This window comes from Corvus moneduloides, chromosome 1 (genome assembly GCF_009650955.1).
Source record: "Corvus moneduloides isolate bCorMon1 chromosome 1, bCorMon1.pri, whole genome shotgun sequence".
In the NCBI taxonomy this organism is placed as follows: domain Eukaryota; kingdom Metazoa; phylum Chordata; class Aves; order Passeriformes; family Corvidae; genus Corvus; species Corvus moneduloides.
In genome coordinates, this window is record NC_045476.1 from 78,996,786 (window position 1) to 79,024,396 (window position 27,611).

The following is a 27,611-nucleotide window of genomic DNA, read 5'->3' on the forward strand; positions in this document are numbered from 1 at the left end:
CAAACATTTTCCAGAAGAGGAAGAACTTTTTAAAAATATATGTAGTATTAGTCATCTGCTTGAGCGTAGACAATGTTAGATGTATAATTCTGCATTGATTGTTAGCTATTTTATCATGGTGTTTTCTTTTTAAAGTACAAGCAGGTTAAAAAAAGATTACCCTAAGTTATCTGTTCTGAAAAACTGTAATGTGTCATCTAGTTCAGATGGAGCAGAATTTGAGAATGTACGATTACAACAAACTTAGTAATACTAACAAGGAATTTAAAAGGACTTGGAGAAAGTTCTTACTGTTGATTAAATATAATTTTACTCTCTTAAGTTTTATGTTTAGAAAGCGACAGACAATGTTTCAATGAATTACTGAATGTCTGCTCGCAGCCTGCAGCACCAGTCCTGCAGGTGTGTCAGAAGTAACTTCCTGCAGCTTGCATTTTCCAGTGTGTCTCTTTTTTATATACAAGTTTTATGTGCACATACTTTTATACAAGCACAATATTTTGAGCTGTGTATGTGTAAAGAAGGAGAAAATGTGTGACTTTGCAGCATGGAGTTCTGAAAACAAGCTGTAGTACTATTTGCTGCTGCCATTTCTGCAGTGGTGGTGTAAGCAGCAGAGTAAGCTTTTGTTAATGCTAGGTGATACAGAGGTAAAACAGAGGACCAGACCTGCCATTCCTCTTAATTTCCATCAGAAGAGTAAGCCCTCTGTAGTCATGAGGGAAAGAGTTCTTCTGTGATTAACTCTCCCAGGAATAATATACTTGTTGTTTCATTTTTTGAGCTAGGGAAGTTCTGTAGAGATTTAAATAATGTAAATATGGATGGTTGAGAAGCTCTTCTAGTTGCTTATATTTTTAATATGAATATTTATAGTTCAGTGTTAGAGTGAGTATATTTTTAAATAAGTAAATGTATTGAAATCAGGTCAGCAAAGCTGGTAAGCGAGTCTTAGGGCAAATTGCTTGTTCATGCTTTTTCTCTTCTAAACTAATTTTTCTTTAAAGAAAAAAATGTTGAAAGTTAATTAGTTAAACTGATGATTGGGCATAAATGTTCCTTCTTTCTGACATCTGAAATAGTTCACCCTACATTTAAATTGCTGGAACCAAGTTTCTGATTGACTACATCACTTTGTAACCTTTCTTCAAACTGAAAAATAGCTACAGTAGCTACCAGTCTAAGATAATGTTTTTCTTTCATTTGCAAAAATGTCTAACACTTTTTTTTCCCTGTATGTGTTACACTATAGCTTGCCATGACTCACCCAAGCCATCATCTAAATTTTGGGATGAATCCGGATCATGCCAGAAATTCCTTATCCAACTGTGGGATTCGACAGCCCAAGTATGGAGATAGAAAAGTCCACCATATACACATGAGAAAGAAAGGTATGCTACTTACATCACTAATGTTTTTCACTTACCTGACACTTAATCAGTAAGAACACCCTCTGTGCCATTATCATCTCCTTGGCCATTGTTCTTTTGAGAGATACCTTCAGTAGAGAATTTCAGTAATTATATGCAGACACCAATGAGATCTTTCTAAAAGACTGGATTTTGCAAAGTAGTCAATAAGTAAAGAGCTGAGAACAAGCAAGGGTAATAAATGGGAGGATGTATTTTCTTAGATTCTTGGCAAGTACTGTTTTCTTAATTTGCTGCTCAACATGGTGAACAAACTGGAATATATTTTGTAAAAATGTCTTCTTTCTAATGTGAACATGTGGTCTGTGCTGCAAAATACTCCTCACCCCTTTAAAGTATATTCAGTGTTAATGAAGTAAATTGTTTATTGCTTATGTAATGTTTGGAATGTCCTTTTCCTGCAAAGGTGGTATTTATCTGGCTCCCTGAATGCAAAAATTCAATACTGTTGTAATGGGACTGCGATTGGTTAGGCAGAGAGCATCGGTGAGGATTATACTTGGTGTAATAAACCCTGTAAATAACAGGATAATCTTGTGTATGGCAATTATAAAGTAACATTTTGAGTAATTGTTTTCTACATTTATTCAAAGTGAATTAGTGGCTGTTTACTTAATAGTGCATTGTTTATGTTTCTAGGGATAAACACCCTGATAAATATTATGTCCCGTTTGGGACAGGATGATCCAGCTCCTTCCAGGTAATGAAAATAGTTGTTTGCCAGTAGGGAAGCTGCTGCAGAGGGAGATATTTAATAGAAACAACCAACTTACTGTCAGCAACAGTTTGGCAAATAGTTGAAATGAAAAGTCATTTTGAATTGACTTTTATATTATGAAGGTGTGCTGAACCTCCATTAGCAGTGGCATAGTAAATGTTTGGTCATGCCTGCAGAAAATGTCTGAGGAAGGTTTTAACAGATAATTCTATCATTTTTGTTGATCCCTGAAATGAGGAGGACTAAAAGGCTACCTTTTTGCTTTCTGCAGAATAAAAAATAAGAGTTGCTGTTGTTGTTGTTATCAGTGCTATAAATTGGATTCTTCATCACATTTTCTCACACTAGTACCTTCCTGCCATGGCACCTTGTTAACAGGAGTGTGGTGCTGAGCATGGGCTTTGCTGATTTACTGTTCCAATTTAAAGACAGATGCAAAACCTATTAATGTTGTCATGCAATAGTCCTTAAATGACCACTAAGAATTCTGTGCATATAAATATAGTTTAAGATGTGGTTTATAGCCACAGGCACCATATTTAGCTAAAGTTGAATAAACAAAGCTCACAAGACTAATGCAGGAAACAGTTGCATGTGAAATCTCTTAAATGCATGGACTAGATGGCAGTGTGTATTTTAGTTAGCTAGTGCTGTAGCTGGACCTTTCAAGAGCCATCATTTCGGAAGAAGCTCAGGAATAGGAGAAATTGAGTTATTGTTAATTAATTATTGCATAAATTATTGTTGCACTGTTCCCTAAATGCTGTTTCACCTAGACCATGCCCTTTTCTCTTCAAGCTTATTTGAGTCCTCCTAAAATGACATGACTTAAGGCTAAATTGCATTAATTCTTGTGAAATAACACAAAATTTCTGTCCCATTTCAGAGAGGTGTGTGTTTTCAGTTATGTTGCTACACAGAGTTGTTGTAGATTTGCTCACACGTTATTGTTTTACACAGCAGAGGTACTTGAATTCTTTCAGCCCATAACAAAGGCCTACTATTTCAGAAATTACACTAATTATGTAGTTGTTGGGGGAGTGAAAATCACAATAAAATCTGCCCAACACTTGACAAGGATCTTCTGGGTAAAAAAAAAGAAAAAGAAAAAAAATCTTGTGGCATTAGCCTTGATTCTGTTACAATCATGTGTGAAATCAAAAATGGTGCTGCTTACTTGCTTTGATTTGTAGAGCAGAAATTTGTATGTATCCAAAGACAAGCTCACATTCTTTTTCAGCTGCTTGCCCTTTTAGTCCTTTGAATATAAGCAGGCAGACAGCCTGAAGGAAATTAAACTTTATGCAAAACAAAGGTAAATCAGGACCAGCAATGAAAGAAAACAGAGGAAATAAAAGATGCTAATAATTTAATGGCATGTTTGGATGCATCTGCTTGTATAGCCATTTTTTTTCTTTTGAGCTCAGAGGACATTACAGAAAACAAGGCATTTAAAGGTGCTATGAAAAATACAAGTTCTTACTCCCTCTGCCGTACCAGCGATCTACTGCAGGGTTGTCCTGCCCTGCAGGTGGTTGATGTTAATTAGGTAGAGCTCCCTAGTTTCATGGACAAGGCTCAGGACAGGCTGTTTCTTTCAATCACCTGGTGCCCTCTGATGGACAGAGAAACCCGACTTCAGTGCCAGGCAGCAGTCCTGTTTCCTTTTCCCATTTTGTGAAGCTCGTGACAATAGCTCTGAACAGAACATGCGGAAATTTCAAAGGTGGTGGTGTCAGTCCTGAGTTTCACAATTCACATACTTGTTACTCTGTTTTGGAAAGGATTGTAACCCAGAGAGGGTGGGGGAGGCTGCAAAAATGACTGTTATATCTGATTAGCAATCAACTCTGATTTTTTCCATTTTAATTGTATTGTGTAAATAACCAGCATGTGTTACTTAGGTTATGGTGAACTTTAAAATGCCTTTTTCAGGATTAACCACAATGAGCGTTTAGAATTTCTGGGAGATGCTGTGGTGGAGTTCTTAACAAGGTAAATGGGGAATTCTTCACCAATTCTCACCTTTGTATGTTATTATTATAATGTTGTGTTTATTGAACTTTTCAGTGTCTACTTTGACTGTGTATGTTTGCAGTCCTGCCTGATACTTAGACCTGCACACCTGCCCACAACTCTCTTGAAAATTTTTTCAGTGATGATGATAAAACAAGAAAGATTACAAAATAAAAAGCTAGAATTTCTGTTTCGTGAAGTGCTATTTTAAATTGATTTGGGTTAGAGATTATTCAGCTACAGACAAGCTGAACTTTGTACTCTTTTTTTAAAGGAGAGATATTTTTCTTAGCATGCCATTTTGTTTCCATGGGTTCTTTCTCTCTAGTTGCAAGGGAGAAGCATTTATGGGTACTGTTGAATGTGTTGCAGTTCTTCTATTTCCAGTTATTAGGGTTGTAGCTTTCCTAACAGCTTAAATAGTTAAGCACAAATGTAATTTACTCAAAAGTAATCAAAAAACCCCATGCTTCATCAAAAATTGCTCCAGTTCTGGCCTGAGTATTCTGAAATCAGTGAGCAATACAGGCATATAATTAGGTATCTCTGTTGTTCTACTTACCTGAGTAGTAGAGGCAAACAGGTTGCACAATATAAAGATTATAATCTATTTTCAGCTGCTTTGTTCTACTGTTTTTAAAAGTATGTTTGTTTACTGTTAATTTGATCTTTAAGCCAGTTTGTTATATGAACAACAAAACTGACTTTATATCTCTGTTCTCTACTAGCCATTAGCTATGTGATATTAAAAACTATTAGCCTATAAAGGTCTCCGCTGCCCTTAAAACTCATGGCCTTTTCTCTCATACAACAGTACAGGCTGATAAGATGGAAGATCTGATGATTAAAATGTCTTGCATTTTTCATTGTCATTGTTCATCAGCCATCAGTTCACTTTCTGAGCTAACTTTTGTCTCAATTCAGAAAAAAAATGAGCTCCATTTCTGTTCAATAGAGCATGTAAGCGCCTATTTAAGTCGGATTTTTTTTTGTCCTCTCTTAACTTCAGGTGTCTGCTGTTGTGAATTATGATGCTTGATTAGATTGCCTCTAAGTTTTATAGCAGTTTTTGTCCTTAAATAATCTTGCATCCGTTTGCATTTTCCTCCCTGTATACTGGGTTAATAAAGTATTATAATAATTAGTGCCAGAGAGTGCCTTAATTGTGGAATGTTAAAAACCCTCTCTGTGTTAACTTTTTTCAACATGAGTTAGATATGAAGGTATCCAAAATTATTTATTCATTAGTCAGATCTTGATTGGATCGGTGAATTACTTGTTTTGTTTTGTTTCTCTTTTATGAAGTACATTGCTAGCATGATGACAAATACCATTAAAGGCTGTTAAAGCCTGTGATTTTTACTTTTTTTTTTTTTTTGTGGTTTGTGGTATAATGACTTCACACATTTGATAAATAGAGGCTGTTGAGTTCTGTTCTGTTCTTTGTTTTCATTAGCATCTGTTAAAGTACTTTAAGAAACTTGTATAAACAGATGGATATCCTGTTGGCAGCTGCATGACATGAAAGCACTGTGTACCTGCAGCACGGAGTTTCTCAAGGCTGAGGCTTCCCTTGTGCTTTATTCCTCAGCATCCTCTGGGTGTCAGCTGTGCTGAACCTTGTGTTGTTGATAGACAGAAGCCTGAGATGAGGGAGCTGTGGCAGGGATTTAGACATTATGTGCTGCCCAGTAGAGAAACAGCACTCTTCCTCCTCTGCTGCCAGTGTTGGATAGGATTGGGCACTGTTTGAATTGTTTGTATCTTTACCTTACTTCAAGCTGAGTTCCACTTTGGCAAGGGACCCATATTACCCACTAGGGTCTGAGGGAAAGGCACAGCTCTCTAGAGGTGCATGTGGTTCATCTTTAATCAAATGCTGACAGCATCTGATTCACTTTTTGTTTTGCCAGTGTCCACTTATACTACCTGTTTCCCACTCTGGAGGAAGGAGGATTAGCTACGTACCGCACTGCCATCGTACAGAACCAACACCTGGCCATGCTGGCTAAGGTACAGCTCTGTATGTCTCTGTGTTTGACATCCATGGGTAGAGTACTATGAGTGTCTGGACTGCTTCTTGAGGGAGCTGCTTGCTTTGAACATCAGTTTCTTTGCTGTGTTTTCTGTTCAAGATTTGGGATGCAGGAACCCTTTTCAGTTTGAAAGTAGATTTTAAAGATAAAGGAGAATTCAGTGTTTTCTCTAAAGCATACTTTTGGGAAAAATGATTTTTGCAGGCATAAAAATAAGTTTATAGCCTGTGTTGAAGGTGTGCCTATACTTGCCTTTAATTTGCACAAGTAATGAAGCTGATAGTAGAACTTTAGTGAAGGAAAGGAATCAAACTGGTTGTTTATAAGAGGACTTTCTGATAGAATATCTAGGGAGAACTTGGCAACAGGAAGTAGAAAAAATGGGGGAGGGAGGAGGAATTTTATCTGCTCCATAAACTATGCAGTCATTTTCAGGTCCACTGTAGACTGTCAGAGTAGTCAGAAGTATGTTAACCAGGGTTTTGGAGAAGAGTTGTGTTATCTCATAGGAAAAATTGAGATGCCTTAGAATTTTATTTCATTTAGTTCTGTGAATGACAGAGCTTTTTATATTCCTATATATGATACTGGTGAAAGTTGATTAAATCTCTATTCATAAGTAGATAGGTATTGCCTTACTCATTCTTGATTTTGTTAGCTTTTTTTTTAAAGAAACAGTCTGAGACTTTCTGTAATTGATTATGCTACACATGTGCACTCACTGTCCACTGTGTACTGCTGATAGTTTTCAAGTTGCTCTTTTAATCTCCCCTCTCTGTAATCACACAGTGCCTTAAACAAGCATATCCAATCTTGAGATTTTGGCAAATCTGCAGGATTTCTAACGTCATCTTTTTGCTCATCTCTGAGGAGAGGCATAGGGTAGGCAGTGAACACAATAATTTTCTTCCACATCTTTCTTTAGTAATTTAGATAAGCATGAATTGATTGAAACATTTCATATTGGGGCTTTGTTTACAAATATGGTATTGCCTGACATTTGAATTCATGATACTATTTTTAAACCTGCATCAGGAAAGCTCATACATTCTTCAAGGCTGTTCACAGCCTTTATCATTGTACAAGGACAAATCTAAAAAAATTTTATTGCAATATTTTAAAAACTGTATTTATATTAGATATCTGTATATTCCCAATTTTCCAACCTGCCTTTTGTTCCTCTCGTGTCTTATATGATGTTCCTGATTTCATACCCTGCAGTGTCATGTTGCATTTAATTTACTTAATATAATTCTCATCTTCTCAACATCTCTTGAACTTGGGGAATGCTGTTAATAAATGAGGATCAAATGATGAGTAAAGAAGTTTAAATTTTATATAAAAAAATTAATGTTCTGCTCTAATGTTGACTTTAGCAAGTGCTCACTGTGCATTATAAAGTATGATGGAACATTGTAAGTGGTAATTCACTGTTCTGGAGCAGTGAACAGGCTGCCATTCATTGAAAATGGAAGACTCTTTTTGACAATTGAAACATGTCTAAATCATACACCTCAAACAACTTAGTCTCCAGCTTTACCTCTTAAATCTGGGAGGATGAAGTTGAAAGTTAACAAGAAATTAATCAGTAGAAACTTACACCCAGCTGGGAAGAGCCTGTTCTCATACAAACTTTGCAAGATGCACAAATCTCTTCTTTAAAAATCCCAATAATGGTTTTGTGTCAAAAAGATGAATATGTAAAGAGAATCTAGTAGCTCTTGCCTGCATTTCTATAGCAGAATTATCATATATTATAGAAAATATCTGACTTACTACCTGAGATTCTGACTGGCAAGCAGAACTATAGTTCAGGCAACAGATGAATGTTAATGATGCACTTTTGAAAGGAAGAAAGAAGCTAGGTGGCACTGCAGATTAAAATATTAGCCTTCTCTTGCAGTGCCCAGAGGCACCTGTTGATGGTCTCAGAGGAAAAACCCAGATGTTCAGTGGACTGTGTCTTCCATGGTTCCTATTCCTCACTGTTCTGCTTTAGCTTCTTCTTGTAGGCAAGGTCTTTTTCCTCAGCATTAACTCCCCTCCCTTAGAATGTCCTTTTGATATCTCTGAAGGCTAATCACATGAGGACAAACTACCAGCAAGAGACACAATGCATTGCACTGTCTAGTCAGTATCAGGCTATTTTTCTGTCATGCCCTTGGACCTTCTCTTGAACTCATTCTTAAAACTTACCAGTAATGTTTTGATCTGGCTTCCTTTGACATTTTGGTTTGATAATTCTAGCTTTTTATGGTATAACATTCTAGTTGCTTACCGCTGATAAACATAGGAAATTTTTTAATTTTAGCCTGTGTCTGAACTGAAACTATGGGGAAAAGCTTCATAGTTCCTTCAGACCCAGTAGCTGCATGATAACAGTATAACTGAACTTTAGTGACTAAACTGGTACTCTTGTACTTCTAAAGCCATGGTTTTATCTCTTTCTACATATTTTGCAGAAGCTGGAACTAGAACGATTCATGCTTTATGCTCATGGTCCAGACCTTTGCAGGGAGTCAGATCTCCGTCATGCCATGGCCAACTGCTTTGAAGCCCTCATAGGTAAAGTGCTTGTATTTGTGTGTGCAGACAGTTATGCTTTGTACAGGTCTGTGTGCCGTGTTGACTGTGATGGAAGAGATGCAGGCCTGTTGAGTAGTGCTAGTACAAGCAGGCAATAGTAAAGCTTCTTACATCATCTTTGTCTCTTCCTCTCTCCTGCACATATGCCATGAGTATAAACACAATGAGTGTGTAGTACTAGCATGAAAATCTCATCTTCCATATCCTGGCTCCCACACACTGAAGATTAAGCCATTTCATGTCACTGCAGAACTCCACCTCTCCTCTGCCAGCATGGCCTGATGCCTGCCCCATGTCTGACGGAAGGAGTTCAGTCACCGTGGCCTGGCAGAAGATGAGCAGGTTCACTGCTTCCAGTGGTGCTTGAACAGACCTGCAACCTCAGCCCTGAATTTTAAGCTGCAGCTTTCTTTCTGAGTGCACCAGGCACTCCCAGCTGAGGCACCAGACTACTTCTCTGTGCCCTGCTAGCCTTCTGTGAATTTGCAAAGTAAATACCTTTTACTCTTTGCATTTTTCTTACAAGTAAAAAGCATGGCAATATACCATGGCTGGTGTAATAAAGCTACCCTCTAGCTGAGGGTGAAGGAGAATTGTGTCAAATTTGCTGTTGGCCACTAAGATGCTGATTAGTGACTGGCTGCACTGGTCTATAGGTTTATGTAGCAGAAGAAACCAGGGCCTGACCACAGTTATCAAGCAGGAGGGTAGAAATCTCATTGGTTAAATCTGCACAAGCTCTGTTTTAAATAGTGTATTTTTATGAACCTTTACTTGTTTGAGTACATGAAGCAAGCTTGATCTCACCTGTTTGACTTCATATTCATCCAAATGTACTGTACAAGTTACTAGCTATGGGAATGGTTTAGACCTGATGCAGATCTTTATGTACTATACAAGCTCCTAAAGCATTTTGTCCTGCTTTGAAAAATAGATCATAGTTGGCTTAGATGTCAACAGTTCTGTGCATTCTGCCTTGGGCCAGATTGCATTTCCTCTTATCAAGAAATAAGAGTTTTCTTTTTAACTCTATTTTGCTTTCCATGAGCGCTTTGATCTTTAATTTAAAAATAAAAAGCAAACAGAAGAGGAACACTAGATCTGTATCTGTGTCTTTGTTCGTAGGCTTCAGCTTGTCTTGGATATAGTGATGAGAACTGTTTGGCAAGCACTGAGATTGCTGAGAGAGCAGGCTTCTTGTTTAACCTCCAATACAAAGTTGTTCAGCAAGTTAATTGAGCAATAAGATTTTGTCAGTGCTATAGCTAAAATCTGGGAGCTTGTTAAGGGACTATAAAAGTATGTGTGGGGTCTGGAACTCCTACTTGAGGCTCTTTTACGAAGTATTGTGCTTCATCACAAAGTCACTGTGATGAAATTAAAAAACAGAAGTATGAGCAGGCTGCCTAGGACTTGTTTGAAATTCTGTCCTCGCATAACGTTCCTCTGTGAGATCAGTCTTACAAACCCCCAAACTGTTCTCCAAAGAAAGTAGTTGACCTAGTGAGGAATCAAAAGGAAAGGGGAAGGGAAAGGCAAGACAAATCATGTTCTTCCTGTGTGTGGGAACATGCACTCCCTTTCTCTGTGTTCTTGATGTAGCTGTATATTCCAATTGCTTTTATGCTTACAATAACAAGTGTGAGATTTTCAGAAGCCGTTCTGTAAAGCATATTAAAGGATGAAATGTTGAAGTGCCTGTGAAGATACAGAGTATATAGGATACACCCAAAAATACAATACATTAACACAAGTTTTGCAGAGCTTATTACTGATGGAAATGTGGAGAGGGTTAGTGAGGGCTGTGTGTGCAGTTCAAAAAAAGAAAATACTATAATCTCGAGAAACTGAGACATGCAGAGATGCCGTTTCCAGTTCAGGCAATAAATTACTGTGATACTGGGAAGACCTTGAGCTTTGCAATAGTTTTGACACATCGTTTATATGCAGAGTGTAACCTTGTTGGAAGTATGGAATAAGTGGCAATTATGTGCTGGTTATTGAAATGTAATTCGTGGGTTTCCCTATCTGCAGATGTTGTTGTTGTGGCTTCTCCCCAGCCAGCAGCCAAGCCCCATGCAGCCACTCACTCGCTCCTCCACTAGAGGGATTGGGGAGAGAATTGGAAGAGGAAAAGCTGGAAGAGTCAGGGGTTGAGATAAAGACAGTTTCCCAGGGAAAGCAAAAGCTGTGCACGCAAGCAAAGCAAAACAAGAAATCACTTCACTGCTTCCCATGGGCAGGCAGCTGTTCAGCCATCTCCAGGAGAGCTGGGCCCTGTCACACATAACGGTGACTTGGGAAGACATCACCATCACTCCAAACGTCACCCCCTTCCTCCTTCTTACCTGTGATTTATAAACTGAGTATGATGTCATACAGTCTGGAATATCCCTTTGGTCAGTTTGGGTCACCTGTCCCAGCTGTGTCTCCTCCCAACCTCCCAAGCACTCCTGGTCTCCCCACCAGTGTGGCAGAAAAGGCCTTGGCTCTGTGTAAGCCCTGCTCAGGAATAACAAAATCATCTCTGTATGATCAACCCCATGTTCAGCACAAATTGAAAACATAGCCCTGTACTAGTCACTGTGAAGAAAATTAACTCTACCCCTGCTGAAACCAGCACAATTGTATAGTTAGCTCTTTACTGGAAAGTACTTTTGGAAATACATTGCATCTAGGTTAATTTGATAGTTTAAACTTTGCTCTTTGGATGTATAATTTTCTATCACCGATATAATTATTTCAGGTTTTTCTTTGCATTTTATGGTTGTTGATTTATGTTGGTGTTTAATGTGCTTTAAATTTCTCAAAAAATAGATGTTGCTACAGAAAGCATGCTTTTAAAAATGAGTGTGTTGGAGATGAAGAAGTCCAAGATCTTTGACTGTCCTGTGCTTAGTAATTTTCTAAGTACTAATTGCATATTGACCTTTGACATATTGGTCCCCTCATGTAGGAGCTGTTTATCTAGAGGGAAGCCTAGAAGAAGCAAAACAATTATTTGGACGTTTGCTCTTCAATGAAAAGGTATTTATGTACTTACATGATTTGATTTCCAGTTCAAAAACAACTTGATATTCTTTCTTTTCCCTTGTTTTACTTAAGGATCACAGATGGACAGAAATACTACACCTGTTGTATGTAGTTCCTGAATGGAACTAGGACAGCAAGCTGAATTAGGACAGCAAGCTGTACTGATTCAGGCAAACACGGTGTTTTCTCAGGTGTGCTGTGGGTTGCTTGGCTTAGGTAGGGAAGGGTGGGTGGCGTGGGAAACGTGACAGCTTCAATTCAAAGTGCTGCTCTGAAAACAGAAATGGTACTGCAGGTCCAGGCATCAGGCTCTGAGGGAATGATGCACATGTAGAGCAACTACTCCTGTTTTATCAGTTAAATCATGCTACTCTAAAAGCTTTAAACATATATTTGGGAATAAAAAGGAGGGCGCTTCATTCAGCATTTACCCAATTGCACAACTGCAGTGTGCAGGAATGAATCAGGCTGTATCTCAGGTGGCTGTTGGTTACAACATGTGCTGTATAAAGGTGAAGGGAAGTACCCACTGCTGGGACAGCACACATGACAGTGGTGAGAGGATGAATTCTGTAGTATTTTCCTTCCTCTGAGTCTCTGAAATAACAAAACTTTTTAGAAATAGAAGTGTTGAAAGCCTATTGTAACTCAGTGTTTATTTGCTGCTCGGTGGCTGTAGTGAAGGAAGCCTTTATGAAACAGAAGAAAATAAGTGGGTTTTTTTTTTTCTTTTTCAGTCCTTGCCTTTGGAGAAGTCAAACTTGCTACTGAGGAGTACTTGCAAATAAAGTTAGTCCTGAGGCTTAAGCAAATCTTTTTATTCTTTAACCACTTAGGTGGTTCAAGGATTTTTCCACCTCTTTGACACAAGCTAATTGGGAGAACTACAGGCAGTTTGAACAGCAAAGACACGATTTTAAAAATTAGTTTGCCAGCACTATTGAATTTGCAATAAGCAGAGTCAGCATCTGAAATAGTTCAGTATTTCAAGTAATGACATTTTATTTAGTACTGTGGAATTTGTTAAATGACTCCCTTGAGCATTAAAAGCATCTCTCAATGTTTGCAGGACCTGCGGGATGTATGGCTTAATTATCCACTACATCCACTCCAAGTAAGTGATCCCTTTCTGTAATAAATTTCACAGTTCTGTTTTATTTTCAGGGATGCTTTTCCATAGGTTTCTATTGTGATGACATCTCAGAAATTGTGCTAAAGACTAACCAAAGGAATATATGTATGTTTTCCTTTGTGTTTGGTTTGTGATTTGTTTGTTTGGTTTTTTTAAAGAAGTAGTGAGTTTCTGCCTCTCTGAGAATTAGTCATTCACCTTTCCTTGGCTCATGTATGTTATATAACTGTGCCTATACAATAAATCCAATGAGAGGTAACATTTTGACAGCTTCTTGGACATCTTCTCTAAGCTGGGAGAAAAAGGTGCAAAAACAATCTATGTACATATTTTCTTAACGTGGAATTGGGGCTGAAACCTTAATAGTAGGAAGGCACATTAATTGAATGCCGTAAGAGTTTTGATTTGATTCCGTTTTGATTGTGTGTGTGCATGGTAGTGTGGTTGTTTCAGTGATTCCAGTAATTTTTAATACCACATAAACATTAAAATTATGAAGGTGTCTGAAGGCTAATGTATACCTCCTGTATCAAAGGATACAAATTCACAAGTTGTCAGTTTATGAGGCTAGAAGTTGGGAGATTGATTTCCCAATCCATTCTCCCTGACTGAATTCTGGGGCAGACGTAGAGCAAGTTGCAGAGCCTCTCTGCACTGTAGCTCCTTGTCTTCAGTGCAAGCAGGAGTGCTTCAAAAACAGCAGTGAGTGCATAACCAAAATCTTCAGCAACAAATCAGTGCATGTGAAGAATTTTTACAATCACATCCCTCTGAGTGTAAATACAAAAGGTCTTAATAGGAAGATAAGCTTTTGAGATTCAGCACCAGCTATGCTGCATGGTGGCACAAGCTCCAAAGAAGATTGTTCTTATTCTGAATTTCTTTCTTTTCTCTTACTTTATTTTAACCTTTTCATCTCTGCTTTCACAAAGATGACTTCCACTCTGCTTAGAGATTAGCAACAGTCAGTGTATGAAACTTACAATTTCTTACTACTACCTTAACTTGTGTGATGAAAATTACTCTCTTCCATACCCCAAAACCATCCTAGGTGGTTTTGCCAGTAGGTGAAACACAGGCAGCTCAGGCTGGCCTTTGGGCACAGCTAGCCTGAAAAATGGCATTTTAAAAATTACTAAAAGTCACTGGAACAATATACCAAATGAGATCCCAATTAATAAAAAAAATCTCTGAGTAAGATAACAGAGTTACAGACCTTTAGCTCTGTGTATTTGTCAGTAGCCAAGTCTGTAGAAATGGTTCTGAAAAAATAATTAGTGGTCATCTGGATACATATGGACTCTTTAGAAAGAGTCAACAGGTAAAGACTCCTGCCTTACAAACGAATAGGAAATTTCAGGAGACAAAAAAGTATGTGATAATGCAGATGATACTGTCTGCTGGGTTTCCTGAGAGGCTGTTGAAAAGACAGTGAGGAAAGGCTTTTAAAATTTTTGTCTTTTTCTTAATAAGCAGTAAAAAATAAGTAACTCCAGTAAGAACTGTCAGTCCCTACAAGATTTAAAGGAATGGCTGAAATATAAGAAATGGAGGATAGGAGTGAAATGACCACATCTTGCAAGGAATGGTGATCACTGGCAGATTTCCCTCGGGATCTTTGCTAAAGTACAGGCCGTTCTCATTGACAGCCTAGGGAAGAGGATGAGCAGTGAGGTGGCAGTTTGTTGACAATACCAAATTGTTCCAGGTAGCAGGGACAACAGCAGACTGAAGAATTGCATTCTGGTTGTGAGAACATAAGGGTGACTCACTGTGGAGTTTAAAAAAGCAGAAGAAATTCTGTGTAGGTAAATAGAAAGGGCTGTGCACAAGGAAGCAAAAAGCAGTCTCAGCTCTACATGCAGCTGAACTCCAAAATGACGAATACCACGCAAGTGTGGGATTTTGGTGCAAGGGTATTGTAGCTCTATGAAAATGGAACTGAAGGCTCAGTACAGAAAAAAGACAAATTGAATGTAATCAACTAATAGAAAAGGGGCAGACAACAAACCAGAAATTATCTCAATGCCAGTTTAAAAAGCTGTGGCTATTCTTACTTTCTTTTAGGCATCTTCTTCTGGATAATTCCTCCTCTAAGTCATTGCTATACCAAAGAGATGCTCAGAATGGCTGGAGGAAATGCTTAAGCCATTTCCCAGCTCCACAAAGGCATTTAACAGTGTCACCACATCAAGGACATCAGACAAGAAACTGATAAGAAAAGATACTGACCCAAAGCAATAATTTTAATTTTCTTGTGTTAGTGTGCCCTTTTGAATTTCATATACAAAGTACTTTTTTTTAATTTTTGATGCTGAAGGAAAGTGGGAGAAATTGATTTGGGTTTTGTCTCATCTTGACATGCTGTCAGTCTGCCAGCCCTATTCCAATAATTTTTGAGTCTGTTGCTCAGTTGCAAACAATATGATAATGTTAGAAAATGCAGAAATGTACAATTGTACATGTTTTGTGAAAGTTTGTATTATATGCTATCCACATCTAGAGACATGTAAGTGATCTGTGTAAATGCCTCAGCTGTTAAAAAAGCATACATCAGAGCTCATCTCTTCTTTGAGTGGTAATTATCCAAGACCAAAAGGCAGAGGAAACTTGGTTTTCTCAGTTCAGCTGTCCACAGAACTTGTTAATTGTATTCTTTGCCCTTGATTTAGAGATGGCTTGCTTTTCTCTGAAAATTTCTGCAGCAGTCTGAGTTGGTCATTACTTGCACTTCATTTTTCTTGCAGCTGCAGGAGTCCAATACTGACAGGCAACTCATTGAGACCTCTCCAGTTCTTCAAAAGCTTACGGAGTTTGAGGAGGCAATTGGAGTCATCTTTACTCATGTTCGGCTTCTAGCACGTGCGTTCACTCTGAGAACAGTGGGCTTTAACCATTTGACTCTGTGAGTACATAGCAAGAGTCCTCATGTAGCTCTGTTGGCTGTCCTGTTAGAGCATTCCAGATTGCCTTGTTTGTAAACAAGCTAGATTACATCTGTTTCCTGGAAGAGAATAGAGCAGCTGTGTTCACAAGCCTGCCTGCCTCGGTATGCCACCTCTGGCAGTAGGAAGTAGCAAATACCTTGGGAAAGACTGTAGAAGGTGTTGGAGACCTATCCTGTTTATTTTGAACTTTCTGCATCACTGATATTTCTACATCACTCCTGAGACAGTAGCAAAACATACCTGGGAGGTACATTTGGGCAGAGAAAAGAAGTAAAATTACACTCTTTGGTCCAAGCACAGCCCTTGTGTTCTGTTGCTTGCAAAGCTGCCAGGCCCTATTTTCAAGGAAACAGTATTACAGAATATGCCGAGTTGGAAGGGACCCATCAAGATCGTCAAGTCCAACTCCTGACCCTGCACAGGACACCCCAGGAATCACACCATGTTCCTGAGAGTGTTGTCCACACACTTTCTGAACTCAGACAGGCTTGGTGCTGTGACCACTTCCCTGGGGTGCCTTTCCAGTGTTAAACCACCCTCTGGGTGAAAAACTTCTTCCTAATATCTAACCTAAACCTCCCCTGACTCAGCTTCTTGCTGTTTCCTTGAGCCCTTTCTCTGATTATGAAAGTGAAGAGATTGGTACCTGCCTCTCCACTTCCCTCTGCAATGAGGTCTCCCCTCAGTCTCCTCCAGGCTGACCAGACCAAGTAACCTCAGCTGCTCCTTGTACGGCTTCCCCTCCAGACCTTCACCATCGCCGTTGCCCGCCTTTGGACACTCTCTAAGAGCTTAAAGTCATCTTTATATTGTGGCACCCAAAACTGCCCCCAGGCCTCAAGGCAAGGCCACCCCAGTGCAGAGCAGAGCAGGACAATCCCCTGCCTTGCCCAGCTGGCGATGCTGTGCCTGATGCACCCCGAGGACAGGGCTGCCCCTCCTGGCTGCCAGGGCACTGCTGACCCATGTTCAGCTTGCCATCAACCAGGACCTCCAGGTCCATTTCCACAGTGCTTCTCTCCAGCCTCTCATTCCCCACTCTGTACACACAACCTGGGTTGCCTTGTCCCAGATAGAGAATCTGGCACTTGCCCTTGTTAAACTTCGTATCAGTGGTTACCCTCTCCAGGATCTTGTATGAGTTTAAACCCTGATCCTTTTCTTTCTTGTGAATGGGCAGACATTTTCCTCTATTGAAGTCCTTGTGTTCATTAGCTCACTTTCTTAAAACAAGTTTGAGATTTGTCCCATTACAGATGTGATGTCAACTGCTCTTCTTCATTTAGTCTGTGATCTGTGATCTAATGATTGCATTTATTTGTAGCTATCCCGATTTGCTTTTTGCCTGTAAGTTGGTGTTACTACAGTAATGAGCTGTGTTTTCATCTCACCTGATTAACACTGAAAAATTGTCTTAAATGTGTTTGGAAATGAGCAAGGCTCACTTTCAGATCACTCTTCCTTTTAATTTGTGTGTGCATGCTGGTTTTGGTTTTTTCCTCACTGAGTGCTTATTGATTTTGCTGCATTGATGTCTCATTTTTCAGAGGCCACAACCAGAGGATGGAATTCCTAGGTGACTCCATAATGCAGTTGGTAGCCACAGAGTATTTATTCATACATTTCCCCGATCATCATGAGGGGCACTTAACGGTGAGACTGCCATCAATCATATTCTCCATAAGGGCAAGAGTGGGATGGAGACTGAAATTATCGGAACAGCTAGTGAATTATTCTGAGTTTGATTAATAAAAGAAGCCTCAGCAACCACTGCTCTTAATAAGGCTTTGTTAATTTTAAGTCATGAGCACTGCAATGAATAGAAAATGGTGATTTATGAGCCCACTGCAATAATTTCTGTTCAGTCTGTGAAAAGGATCAAAATTTTAAAGATGTCAGCGATGAAATGGAGGGCTAAGACTAGTTCTTGTTTAAAGATGGGTGTCTTAATTTATTTAAATAGATGTATCACGTGACTTTTTTTTATTCCTGACTTCTAGTCTGTTGAACTTGCATACAGGCAGAGTTATACATACTGATAAAAAGTTTTTACAATTTATTTTGGTCTGGTTTTCCTGTTGTCTTCTATCTGGAGCTCCTATGGTAGCTTTTGAATTTAGCTTTACTGTAGTTATAGTCATCTCTTAATTGCTATAGCCCTTTAGCCTCTCTTACCTGGACTTTGCACAACTCAATTTGGGGATCTTTCACCAATTTACAGTAGTTTAAACACAGCATGGTAGTATATGTAGTTTTTTCTTGATTGATTCATTTATTCCTGCATCTGGACAGTTGTGGCTTTGTTTGCAAGTAACAAATTTTCTTGGGCTTACTAAATTGTTTTAGTTTACTTGAACAACGAAGCAATACGTGTATCAGGAATGTGAGTCGAGTTTTCTAGTTAAAGTTAGGAAGCAGCCTAATTTTAGAGTGGTTTCCTCAGATTAATAAAGGGATGGCAATGCTAAGTCTCTAGCAGGCAATGTGTTATCAAGAACATGATTCTTAAAACTTTTGGGTTAAAGCTTTTTACAAGAAAAAAAAGTACATGCTGTGACTAAAAGTAACTTGAATTTTTCTTCACCATTTATTAAGTCTCAGTTGCATTTGTATGGATTCTTCTGCACAATTGAGGAGACAGGAGATAAAGCCTGGTGGGGTTTTTTGCTTTCTACATGACTTCTAAGAATGTAGCCATCCATGGTGTTAAAAGATAACTCTTGCAAGAACTGTTTGGCCAGGAGGATATGAAATGTTGCTGTTAATGGGTATAAATACTCAGAACAATGATTAGAATGTCTTTGTGTTGCTTAATGTAATGATTAGTGAGTTGGAAAGTACAAGTTGCACACTTCAGTTTTCAGGCAAAACTGCGAAGCTCGAGTGGAGTGGATGCTGAAAACATTTAAAGGTACGAAGAAGTAGGCAATGCCCAAAATAAAATTTGGACTCTGGAGATGTACATGTAGAGAAAAAAAAATTATCTTAAAATGTTTTTAAATTTGAGGACAAATGAAATGAGACATGTGAGAAAGGAGACTGATAAAGTGGAATCTGAAGAGAAACAGCAAAAACACTAAGCTCTTTCTCATGTCATCTGGGAACATACTTAAATTTGAAGTAATAGTAGAACATCAACTAAATGGTGTCTGGTGTGTTGAGGGCAATTTTGGTCAAGGATTCCACTTGACTGGCAAGGCAGTGGCTTCCCAGTGTGGAGTGATTGCTTGTGGAGAGATGTCTGCAAATTAACTGTATTTAAGAAAAAGAAAGGAGCACATAGTCTCATCTACATACTTGGAGATAGCTAAATAGTGTTCCAAAAAGGAAATTGACATTTTGTTGGATGTTAGAAGATACAGCTTCTCCAGTACTGGATTATGGATACATTCTTCTGGTACAGTCATGAGTAGTAGTATGTTGGGTGAAGATGGAAGAATCAGAAGAAAAACTGCTTTGTAATTAGAGTCAAGCTCCAGTTGAGCATATCATGTGTCACAGCGTCTGCAGTGATGCAGGCTGTGTGTTACCAGAGTAGAGACTAACTCTAAAAAAGCTGCTGGAAAGGCACAGGGGCTGTGTCTTCTCTGTATCATTAATGGGAACTTAATTTCTTGCCAGATCACACTTGTAGAGAGCAAGTTGATAACCACAGTGCTAAAAGGATAGCTGGGGTTTTTTTTTTCCATCTGTAATTCACTGGGTAGTGTATATGTTGCTCTTTGTTTTATGATACTACTAATCCTGATTATGGATCCCATCAAAATAAATGGTCTGCAAACACAACAGAAGAAATCCTCCTTCTTCCATTACAAGGAGCAGATTTTTGTCATGGGACACTGCAGTTCTGTCTCATAGGTCACATATTAGGGTACTGTACTTAGGGTACTTAGGATATTGTTGGGGAAAGTATCGTTTATTTATCTTAAGGACTTCAAAGAATTTTGAAAAGGAACAAGTAGAAAATGGGTTTAGGCAAAGGTTATGGAGGGGAGGCAGGTAATAATGCTATCTGCAGTCTGCCTAGTTTATGAAGATCAGGTTGTGAGTATCTGCTTCATGCATCTTTGACAAACAAATTATGAACATACTGTTCTTTATTTATCTGTTGTGAGAGATGAAGTATCAAGTGCAGCAAATAAATCTTGATTTTTCATAAGCTCAGTTGACGTGCTGGGGCCATGTAGCATATAACTTGGATCTAATAAGCTGAGCAGATGTGATATGGAAGACAAAGAGAGAAGAAAATGTGTGTGCAGCGTCTCAACTCTAGATTGCACATAAACAGGGGAAAAAAGAGACATTCTTTACTTCTCACTCTTACCTCTTATAGTAGCTCTAACTTCTTTAATGCTGTTCCATTTAAAGCAAAAACACAAACAGGAAAAAAGCTGACCTTGCCAAAGGTTCAGAAATTCCCCCTAGAATTCCAAATACTCCTTTAAGCTGTGTGGGATTATATCTTTGGTAGAGCTCTGTTTTAGTAATATGCCTGGAGCCAAGGTTAAGTATTTTGGGGGACACACTGTCATATAAGGAACACGTTAGGGCAGATCCTTGTCAGGGATGCATTGGCTCAGCTGTGCTGCCTTCTAGCAGAGCACATAGTACATACAGGCTGTCCTACTGAGTATTTTTTTCTCTAGCCAAAGGAATGGAGTAGCTTCCTCGTCTGCTAGCTCTGAAACAATGAATTATCTTGATTTAATGTATATTTGTTTTAGTCACCACCTATTTATTTATTATTTGGTGGATACTGGGGACTGTTCCATAGACTCCAGGATATGGTTTATTTATACTTTACATGGGAAAATATATGCACCTGTGTATTACTTAAACGAGAAAACTGCAGACTAGCTGAGAAAGTACAGGACTCGTGAAGAGATGGTACGTTCTGGCAAAGAAGCTACAAACCAGCATTTTACATGCATGACACATATATTCAGAAGTAATGTGTCCATAGAATAAGTAAAGACTGGTGAGAAGAATTGAAACAAAAAGAAAAATCACCAGAAGAAAGAATGACAGAGTGTGTGTTTATATAAATCACTTCAGATGTCCTGAAACAAAATGTCAGTAAACTGAGAGAAGTGAGAAACCTCAAGGATAAAAGTAATTTTTCTCCCCAGCTCTCCTACAGTTTGTAGTTTGTTATTGATAATTGTTACTATGGAATGGAACTTCTTTCTTTTGCAGCTGTTGAGAAGTTCTTTGGTGAACAACAGGACACAGGCCAAGGTGGCAGAAGAGCTGGGTATGCAAGAGTTTGCCATCACTAATGACAAAACTAAAAGACCTGTAACTCTTCGAACTAAGACTTTGGCTGATCTCTTGGAATGTGAGTTAATTTGGTTATAATAACTTAGTACTTAATGACTTCCTTTTCCTTGGGGCTTGTTTAAGAAAGCCATTAGAAATCCCCTAAATCACTATTAAAAATGTATGTTCAGGTTTCTAAATGAATTATGCCTATACCTCTGAAAAGCCAGGTTTTTGAAGACTAGCCTAGATTCTTGAAGTTTGTATGAAAGCATGAAGGAGGCATAATTGCAGATAGAAAGTTGAAGGCTTGGAAATTGAGGGGTCATGATGACCAGGTCAAAAGCATGTCTTCAAAGTTAAAGCTTATACTCTGAGTTGAGCTATTTAACAGCAGTTTCAGTATTTAATTAATATGTTCTTGACACTGTTGGAAGACAAAGTAGTTCCTTCAGCAGGTGAATATTTCTGTGGGTAATTTGTCTGCATTTTGGGAGGCTTTAAAATGGTCACTCCAGAAGAGGGAAGGCTACATGGAAATGAAATTATTTTTAGTCCATTTTTGGAAGTTTGTGCTACCTTCTTTCCAAAGAAAGTGGAAACAGTGATAAATATTCTGCAGAAAAGTTTATCCCTATCTTGTGTATTTTGATGTATTTTGCAAGCCATTCTGACCACTGGGGTTTTGCAAAATCCTGTAAGCAAATGGAAATAGCACACAAACAGGAGTGATTTATATCTAAATTATTTTATGATACCCAGTAGTGATTTATCTGTAAGTATTCATGGTCTCCTGGTTAAAATGTGAGATTAGGAGCAGAGTGTTTTTTCTAGCACCTGAAATGACTGGGTGGATTTGGGTAAATCACTTAATCTCTTGGTCAACTTGATTTTTTTTCTCCTGAGTATGCAGGATAATACCCTCACCAGATCACTGCTCTGAAATGTAATCGAATATGGCTTTAAAGTACTCAGAGATACTTGTTTCTAGAAGTGCAAGCCAATAATGTTCTCCTTGGATGAGTGACAGTACCTTTTTTACCCCCCACAGCCTTTATTGCTGCCCTGTACATTGATAAAGATTTGGAATACGTTCACACTTTCATGAATGTTTGCTTTTTTCCACGGCTAAAGGTAAGATCAGTCAGTTTCCTACTTTCCTGGCACTGTGTTTTAACATATTGTTGCATTTGAGACTCTTACTGCAATCTCTCAATCATAAAAGCATCTTTGTGGACTTCCTACAGGAGTTTATTTTAAATCAAGATTGGAATGATCCTAAATCTCAGCTTCAGCAGTGCTGCTTGACTCTCAGGACAGAAGGAAAAGAGCCGGACATTCCTCTTTACAAGTAAGAACAGGCATCTTACAGATACCAGCTAATTATAAATCTTCCTGGTACATGGAGCCAGATGTGATCACTCACCCTACGTTTTTCCCATCCTTTGTTTTTATTGTCGTTATCCAAGCCCTCTAGTCTCTCTTTGTCTGAAGTTGGAAAATACTGAAACCAGTGTTTTCTAAGGCTTAGGTGTTTTAAGCCATTACAAGGAAAGAGTAAATAAGCGTTTTACCTTTGTAAGGGAAAAATACAGGTTTTATTTTGGAGTGGAGTATTTAATTGGCGTAATTTTATATTTGTTTTTCTTTTAATGTAAGGAATGGCAGTATTAAATGAAATGAGTTAAACAAATAGCTGGTTTTTTATGAGATCAAGATATCTCCATTCTATTCTTAGTAACAGATGGAGTTTCTTGACATTATTATGCGAACATAAAAGTCCCTTGTGTTACACCACCCAATTGTAGGCACTGTTTCTCATGCACAGTCAGGCACTGAAGGGCAGCACAAGTTTTGGACATTTTTATTGTGCAGTTCAGCTCACGAATGTTCCCCTTTACAATGACAAATAGCTCAGGGCAGTGAACCTTTTAACTTGTACACCTCAGTTGGATGCCTGAAGCTGGATGGATAGATTTCCCTTTTCGCTTTCAGTTGCTAAATAGTGTAGTAGGTGCTTCAAAGAGATAATAAATAATAAACCTTAAGCTGTATACTGCATCTATATCCATTCAGTAATGTAGGAAAGGGTGCAATGTTAGCCCCCAAAAGAGGAGATAAAGCTGTGAAAGTTCAAGGCTTGTGTTGTTGGGATTATTATATCAAAAAGGTATGAAGAATGAAAGTGTCAGTGTGTTTGTCATGGGTACTGATGTAAGGTTTCCAATGCAGTGTAGCAGCTCAGTGACAGTGACACACATTGCATTCCAGAAGTGCCGTCCCTTTAACACTGCAGCCGGTGCTCTGCAGGTCTGACTCCTCTGTGTCTCTGTGTGAAGGTTGAGTGAGGGGGATGAACACAATAAAAACAATTCCTCATTTTTGTAAAAACCACTTAGTATCAAGTAGCAAATGTTTGTTTTGTTTTGCTGTGATGATAAATTGATTTTTATAGTACAGCTCAGACCTAGTAATACACTGTTATCTTCGTATTATCTTGTTAAATTCCTTTTCTTGGGGTTATCTATTTCACTGCAGTCAGTACTATTGCTTTTAAATTTAGGGTGGGTTTTATTTGCTCTTGTCACAGTGCACAGAGAGAGTACTTTAGTTAGATACTTTAAAAATTGATGTGAAATTCGTGCTCCTTCTAAAAAGAAACAAGGTAGCAGACATAACTTGATCTGAAAGTGGGGAGAGATTTGGGATAGCTGTAAGAAACTGCAAAAGAAGCAATTCTTTGCACATCTAGGGAATTACTTTTTCCCTTTTAGATGGTTGTTGATGTATGTCCTAGACTTTAGGTCAAATGGAAAGTTTGTTTTGTGACAAACTAACTTTTCAAAGCTGATGGAAAATTTCTTTGTACTGTGATAATTCAGTGTAGAGAGCTACTGTGTCTAATACAATGTCCTTATGAAACCTTGCTACCTGCAAAACTCTCAGGGACTAAACTTTCAATGCACACATAATTGTATGGGTGTATTTATTTGCAATTGCACGGCTATGCATAATTTATTACTTTATTACAAGGGTTTTCACAGTGTTTGAACACTTCATGTTATAGGTTGCATTTTTGCTTATAGGTTAAATAAAGTTTTAATTTTCGTGTGGTGCTCCTGAGTGAGCCTGGAGGAATAAATGTGGTCGATAAAAATACTGTTCTGGTAATCTCTGGGTTAATGTGATCTATACAGACCCTTCAACCCTTTCTCTATGTTTTGCATTAATTGCACTATATGTATTGACCAGACTGAAAGCTTGGTGATCTATGTGCAACAAACAGATTCTGTGTTTTAATGCTCCCTGCCTGAATAAAATATTTCTTCTTTCAGGACCTTGCAGACAGTGGGACCTTCTCATGCCAGGACATACACAGTAGCTGTTTACTTCAAAGGGGAAAGAATAGGATGTGGTAAAGGGCCAAGGTACAGTAAAAAATTAATCACATGGTGTAAGAGTGTGGTGGTGTCCAAAATGACTAGACATGGAGATAGACAGCTGTATGGCTTGCCTTAGAAAAGGAAAACTGTAGAGCCTTCTTCAAACTTTTCTGCTTTAGGAATACTTGAAGGGTTCAATGTCAGCATAATTTTGGATCTTAAGGTTTTTTTGGGGACCTTGCCTTCAAGGTGGCTAGCTATTTGTGGCCCTCCGACTAGAAAATGCAGAACAGCTTCCAGGAAATAGTGTCTTTATTTTGGGATTTACTCCTGGATTACTATGCAATTTACACTGGCAAGTTGAGTGCCACACTATTACGGATTTTTTTTTTCTGAGGTTACTACGTCTAGGCATTTTGGAATGGTTCTAAGGGTTCAAAGACTTCAGCTATGAGCCCCAAAAGCCTCATTTTATGCTACCAAATCTGGTGGTGGTTATAAAAATATTGCTTTTTTAGCATTCATACGTCTGTGATTTTGTTCCTTTTTTTCTCTCAAGTAAAAGCCAATGCTTTAGTGAAGAATGGACTGGAATATTTTGTTATTGATCTAAGTTAAAAAATATTCTACTGGAGCTGTAGTACTATTGCTCACATATTTATGGAAAGGCTGATATATCATAAACTCTGGGAATTACTAGCTGCTGGTTATCCAAAAAGTTTCATTACGAAAGACTAACTAGTGTTCCACTTTGTCAGAAACTTTAGTTTATTCTGTACAGTTTAGATCTCATGTAACATGTTCTTGTTTGGCTTTCACAGTATTCAGCAAGCAGAAATGGGAGCTGCAATGGACGCACTTGAAAAATGTAAGATATTTGGGCAACAGAATTCGTACTTTATTTCCTTGTACTTTAGTGAGGCAAGGTGCAGGTTTTGTGGGGGATAAGTTCTGAACAGAACACATATGCTAAGTGCTGTCAGCTTCTAAGCAGCAGGTTTTCCTCTTAGTAGCTTCAAGACTCTTTTTTAGCAGTTGAAGTTAATATGATCCGAACAGGTATTTGTTAAAGGGAATTGATCAGCTACAGAGGATGCAACTTCCAGGGAACCCTGTGCAATAAAATTTCATTGAGGTTTTCCATGCTTAAGTATGCAGTGGGGTGAGACTGATGCTCTGGTTGTCTCACCCTTTAATTGAGGAGAGGAGCAAAATGCAACCTTAGAAAATAAAATTTGATCTTAGATTACCAGTGGACTAGGTTAAAATCTAATAAACAGATCCCCAACAATTTAAATAGATATTTATCTGTCAAGAAGAGCTAATATCAGCTGCAGATCCAGGGATCTGTGTATACATCTCTCTAAATTATGTGCTACATGGCCAGCATGGGAGCTGTCCTTCATTGAAATGCAGTCTCAGATAAGAATGATGGTGGGCAAGCTTCTTATATGAAATAACTTTGGTCAGTTGGGTTAAAGTGCCAGGTGTGGGTGACCTGTAAGCAAACAGATTACAAGCATTTTGTGCAGCAGAAATTCTCTGTTGAGAAGAACATGGAAAGTCAATTTTTTGCATTTCATTCAAAGGAAACATATGCAGTTCCTCAGATGTCAAAGGTTTTTTAATGTGTTATCTCTGCATCTGGAAATTCAAGAGCTTAAAAATTTCAGAAGGCAATGAATCTCTGTAGTTCAGATATGTTTTTATATCCATCTGCTAAGCATATACTTCTCACCACCAGTAAATTTGACAAGTAGAAAAATGTAACTTTCCTTCTCTGCTGAGTATCTGCAAGATGTTACTGAAGTTTTCTTTGAGTGAATTTTCTTGTGACAGTATCACCACTCAAGAGAGCTGTGAGTTTCGTGGCCTATCAATCCAAGGACTTCACAGCTCTCTTCTGACATACATATTTGTTTAAATACCATAGACCTCTAGAAGTCTGTGCTCCGGCTGCCCTTCAAAACAGAGGCAACTTTCAAGTTAGTTTCTCTGTGCCTTGCCGGTCAAGTTTTGATTATCTTTGGGGATGGAGGTTACACAACCTTTAAGGGCCCCTGTTCTATTATGTATATGGTTGTGGAGTTGCTTGGTTTGGTTGGTTTGTTTGTTGGGTTTTTTTAATGCATATGTAGTTAACTTCAAGTGAAAGTAGTTTTCAGATACCTATTTATATGATAGCAATGATGAATTTATTACATGAATTTCCTTCTTACCATACTAAACATATTAGAGCAGGTTGCTACTGAGCTGAGCTCTTAAAGAATCATGTTACAGGCACAGTGCTGAAAATCTGATTTTCATTTTATGGGGCACATGAGCAAGAAAATATCCCAGAACTCCATTAAACAAAGCACTAGTGTTTTTGAAAACAACAGCAATTTAAAACCAATTTTGTTTAGATTGCTTTCTGGTTTAAATAAATATAGTCTCCTATGCCCAAGTTGTAAATAACTGATGAATAAACCTTTTATTCCTGTAGTGTATATAATAAAGGGCACAAATTTCACTGGCCAATAAAACAAAGCAGTAGAAAGTTATTCTGCTCTACCACAAACTCCTGCAGTTTATGTGGCATCTGCACCATATTCTCTAGCTGAGAATCCATGCTGCCTGGGACCCAGAAAAAGGAGGAAAAAGCTTGGTGCCAAGGAGGAAAAAGCTTGGTGCCAAGGTACTCCTCCCTGAGAAGCCTCAGCTGAATTCTCTCTCAATAGCCAGTGAGAGAGAGAGCGGCCCTTTGCCAAAACATCTACCAAATTTGTTTATGGCTTTAAAGGTCAGTGTAGTAACCTTTTGCATTCATCTCAGACTGGGTAGGGAGCCAGTGGTGATCCCAGAGCTCTGTGTGATCCCAGCAGGATTTACCACCAACTGCAGCCTGTCACATACTCTACACCCCTTTGCTTTCTGACTGCATGAAGGGTGCAGGTCTCCACAGCGCAAATTCGTGTGAATGTCAGCACCCTGGTCATGCAGAAAACATCACATTCTGTGAGCAGTGTGCTAAAGCGAGAGAAATTCTGTTCAATTATATAAGCTGTTTTTATAGTCTCAGTTCTAATGT

General features: G+C 38.5%; 1 protein-coding gene across 3 annotated transcripts in view; it reads left to right on the forward strand.

Moving 5' to 3' along the window:
• DROSHA (drosha ribonuclease III) overlaps positions 1-27,611 on the forward strand; it is a 74,881-nt gene that overhangs the window by 43,155 nt on the left and 4,115 nt on the right. For all 3 annotated transcript variants that reach the window (XM_032117240.1, XM_032117250.1, XM_032117257.1), the window contains 14 exons: positions 1,253-1,391; positions 2,070-2,130; positions 4,084-4,143; positions 6,078-6,177; positions 8,663-8,765; positions 11,743-11,813; positions 12,889-12,933; positions 15,699-15,856; positions 17,447-17,552; positions 21,096-21,237; positions 22,210-22,292; positions 22,406-22,509; positions 24,494-24,586; positions 25,363-25,409. In XM_032117240.1, the coding sequence (XP_031973131.1) occupies positions 1,253-1,391; positions 2,070-2,130; positions 4,084-4,143; positions 6,078-6,177; positions 8,663-8,765; positions 11,743-11,813; positions 12,889-12,933; positions 15,699-15,856; positions 17,447-17,552; positions 21,096-21,237; positions 22,210-22,292; positions 22,406-22,509; positions 24,494-24,586; positions 25,363-25,409 (1,312 nt within the window). The remainder of the gene's footprint in view (positions 1-1,252; positions 1,392-2,069; positions 2,131-4,083; positions 4,144-6,077; positions 6,178-8,662; positions 8,766-11,742; positions 11,814-12,888; positions 12,934-15,698; positions 15,857-17,446; positions 17,553-21,095; positions 21,238-22,209; positions 22,293-22,405; positions 22,510-24,493; positions 24,587-25,362; positions 25,410-27,611) is intronic.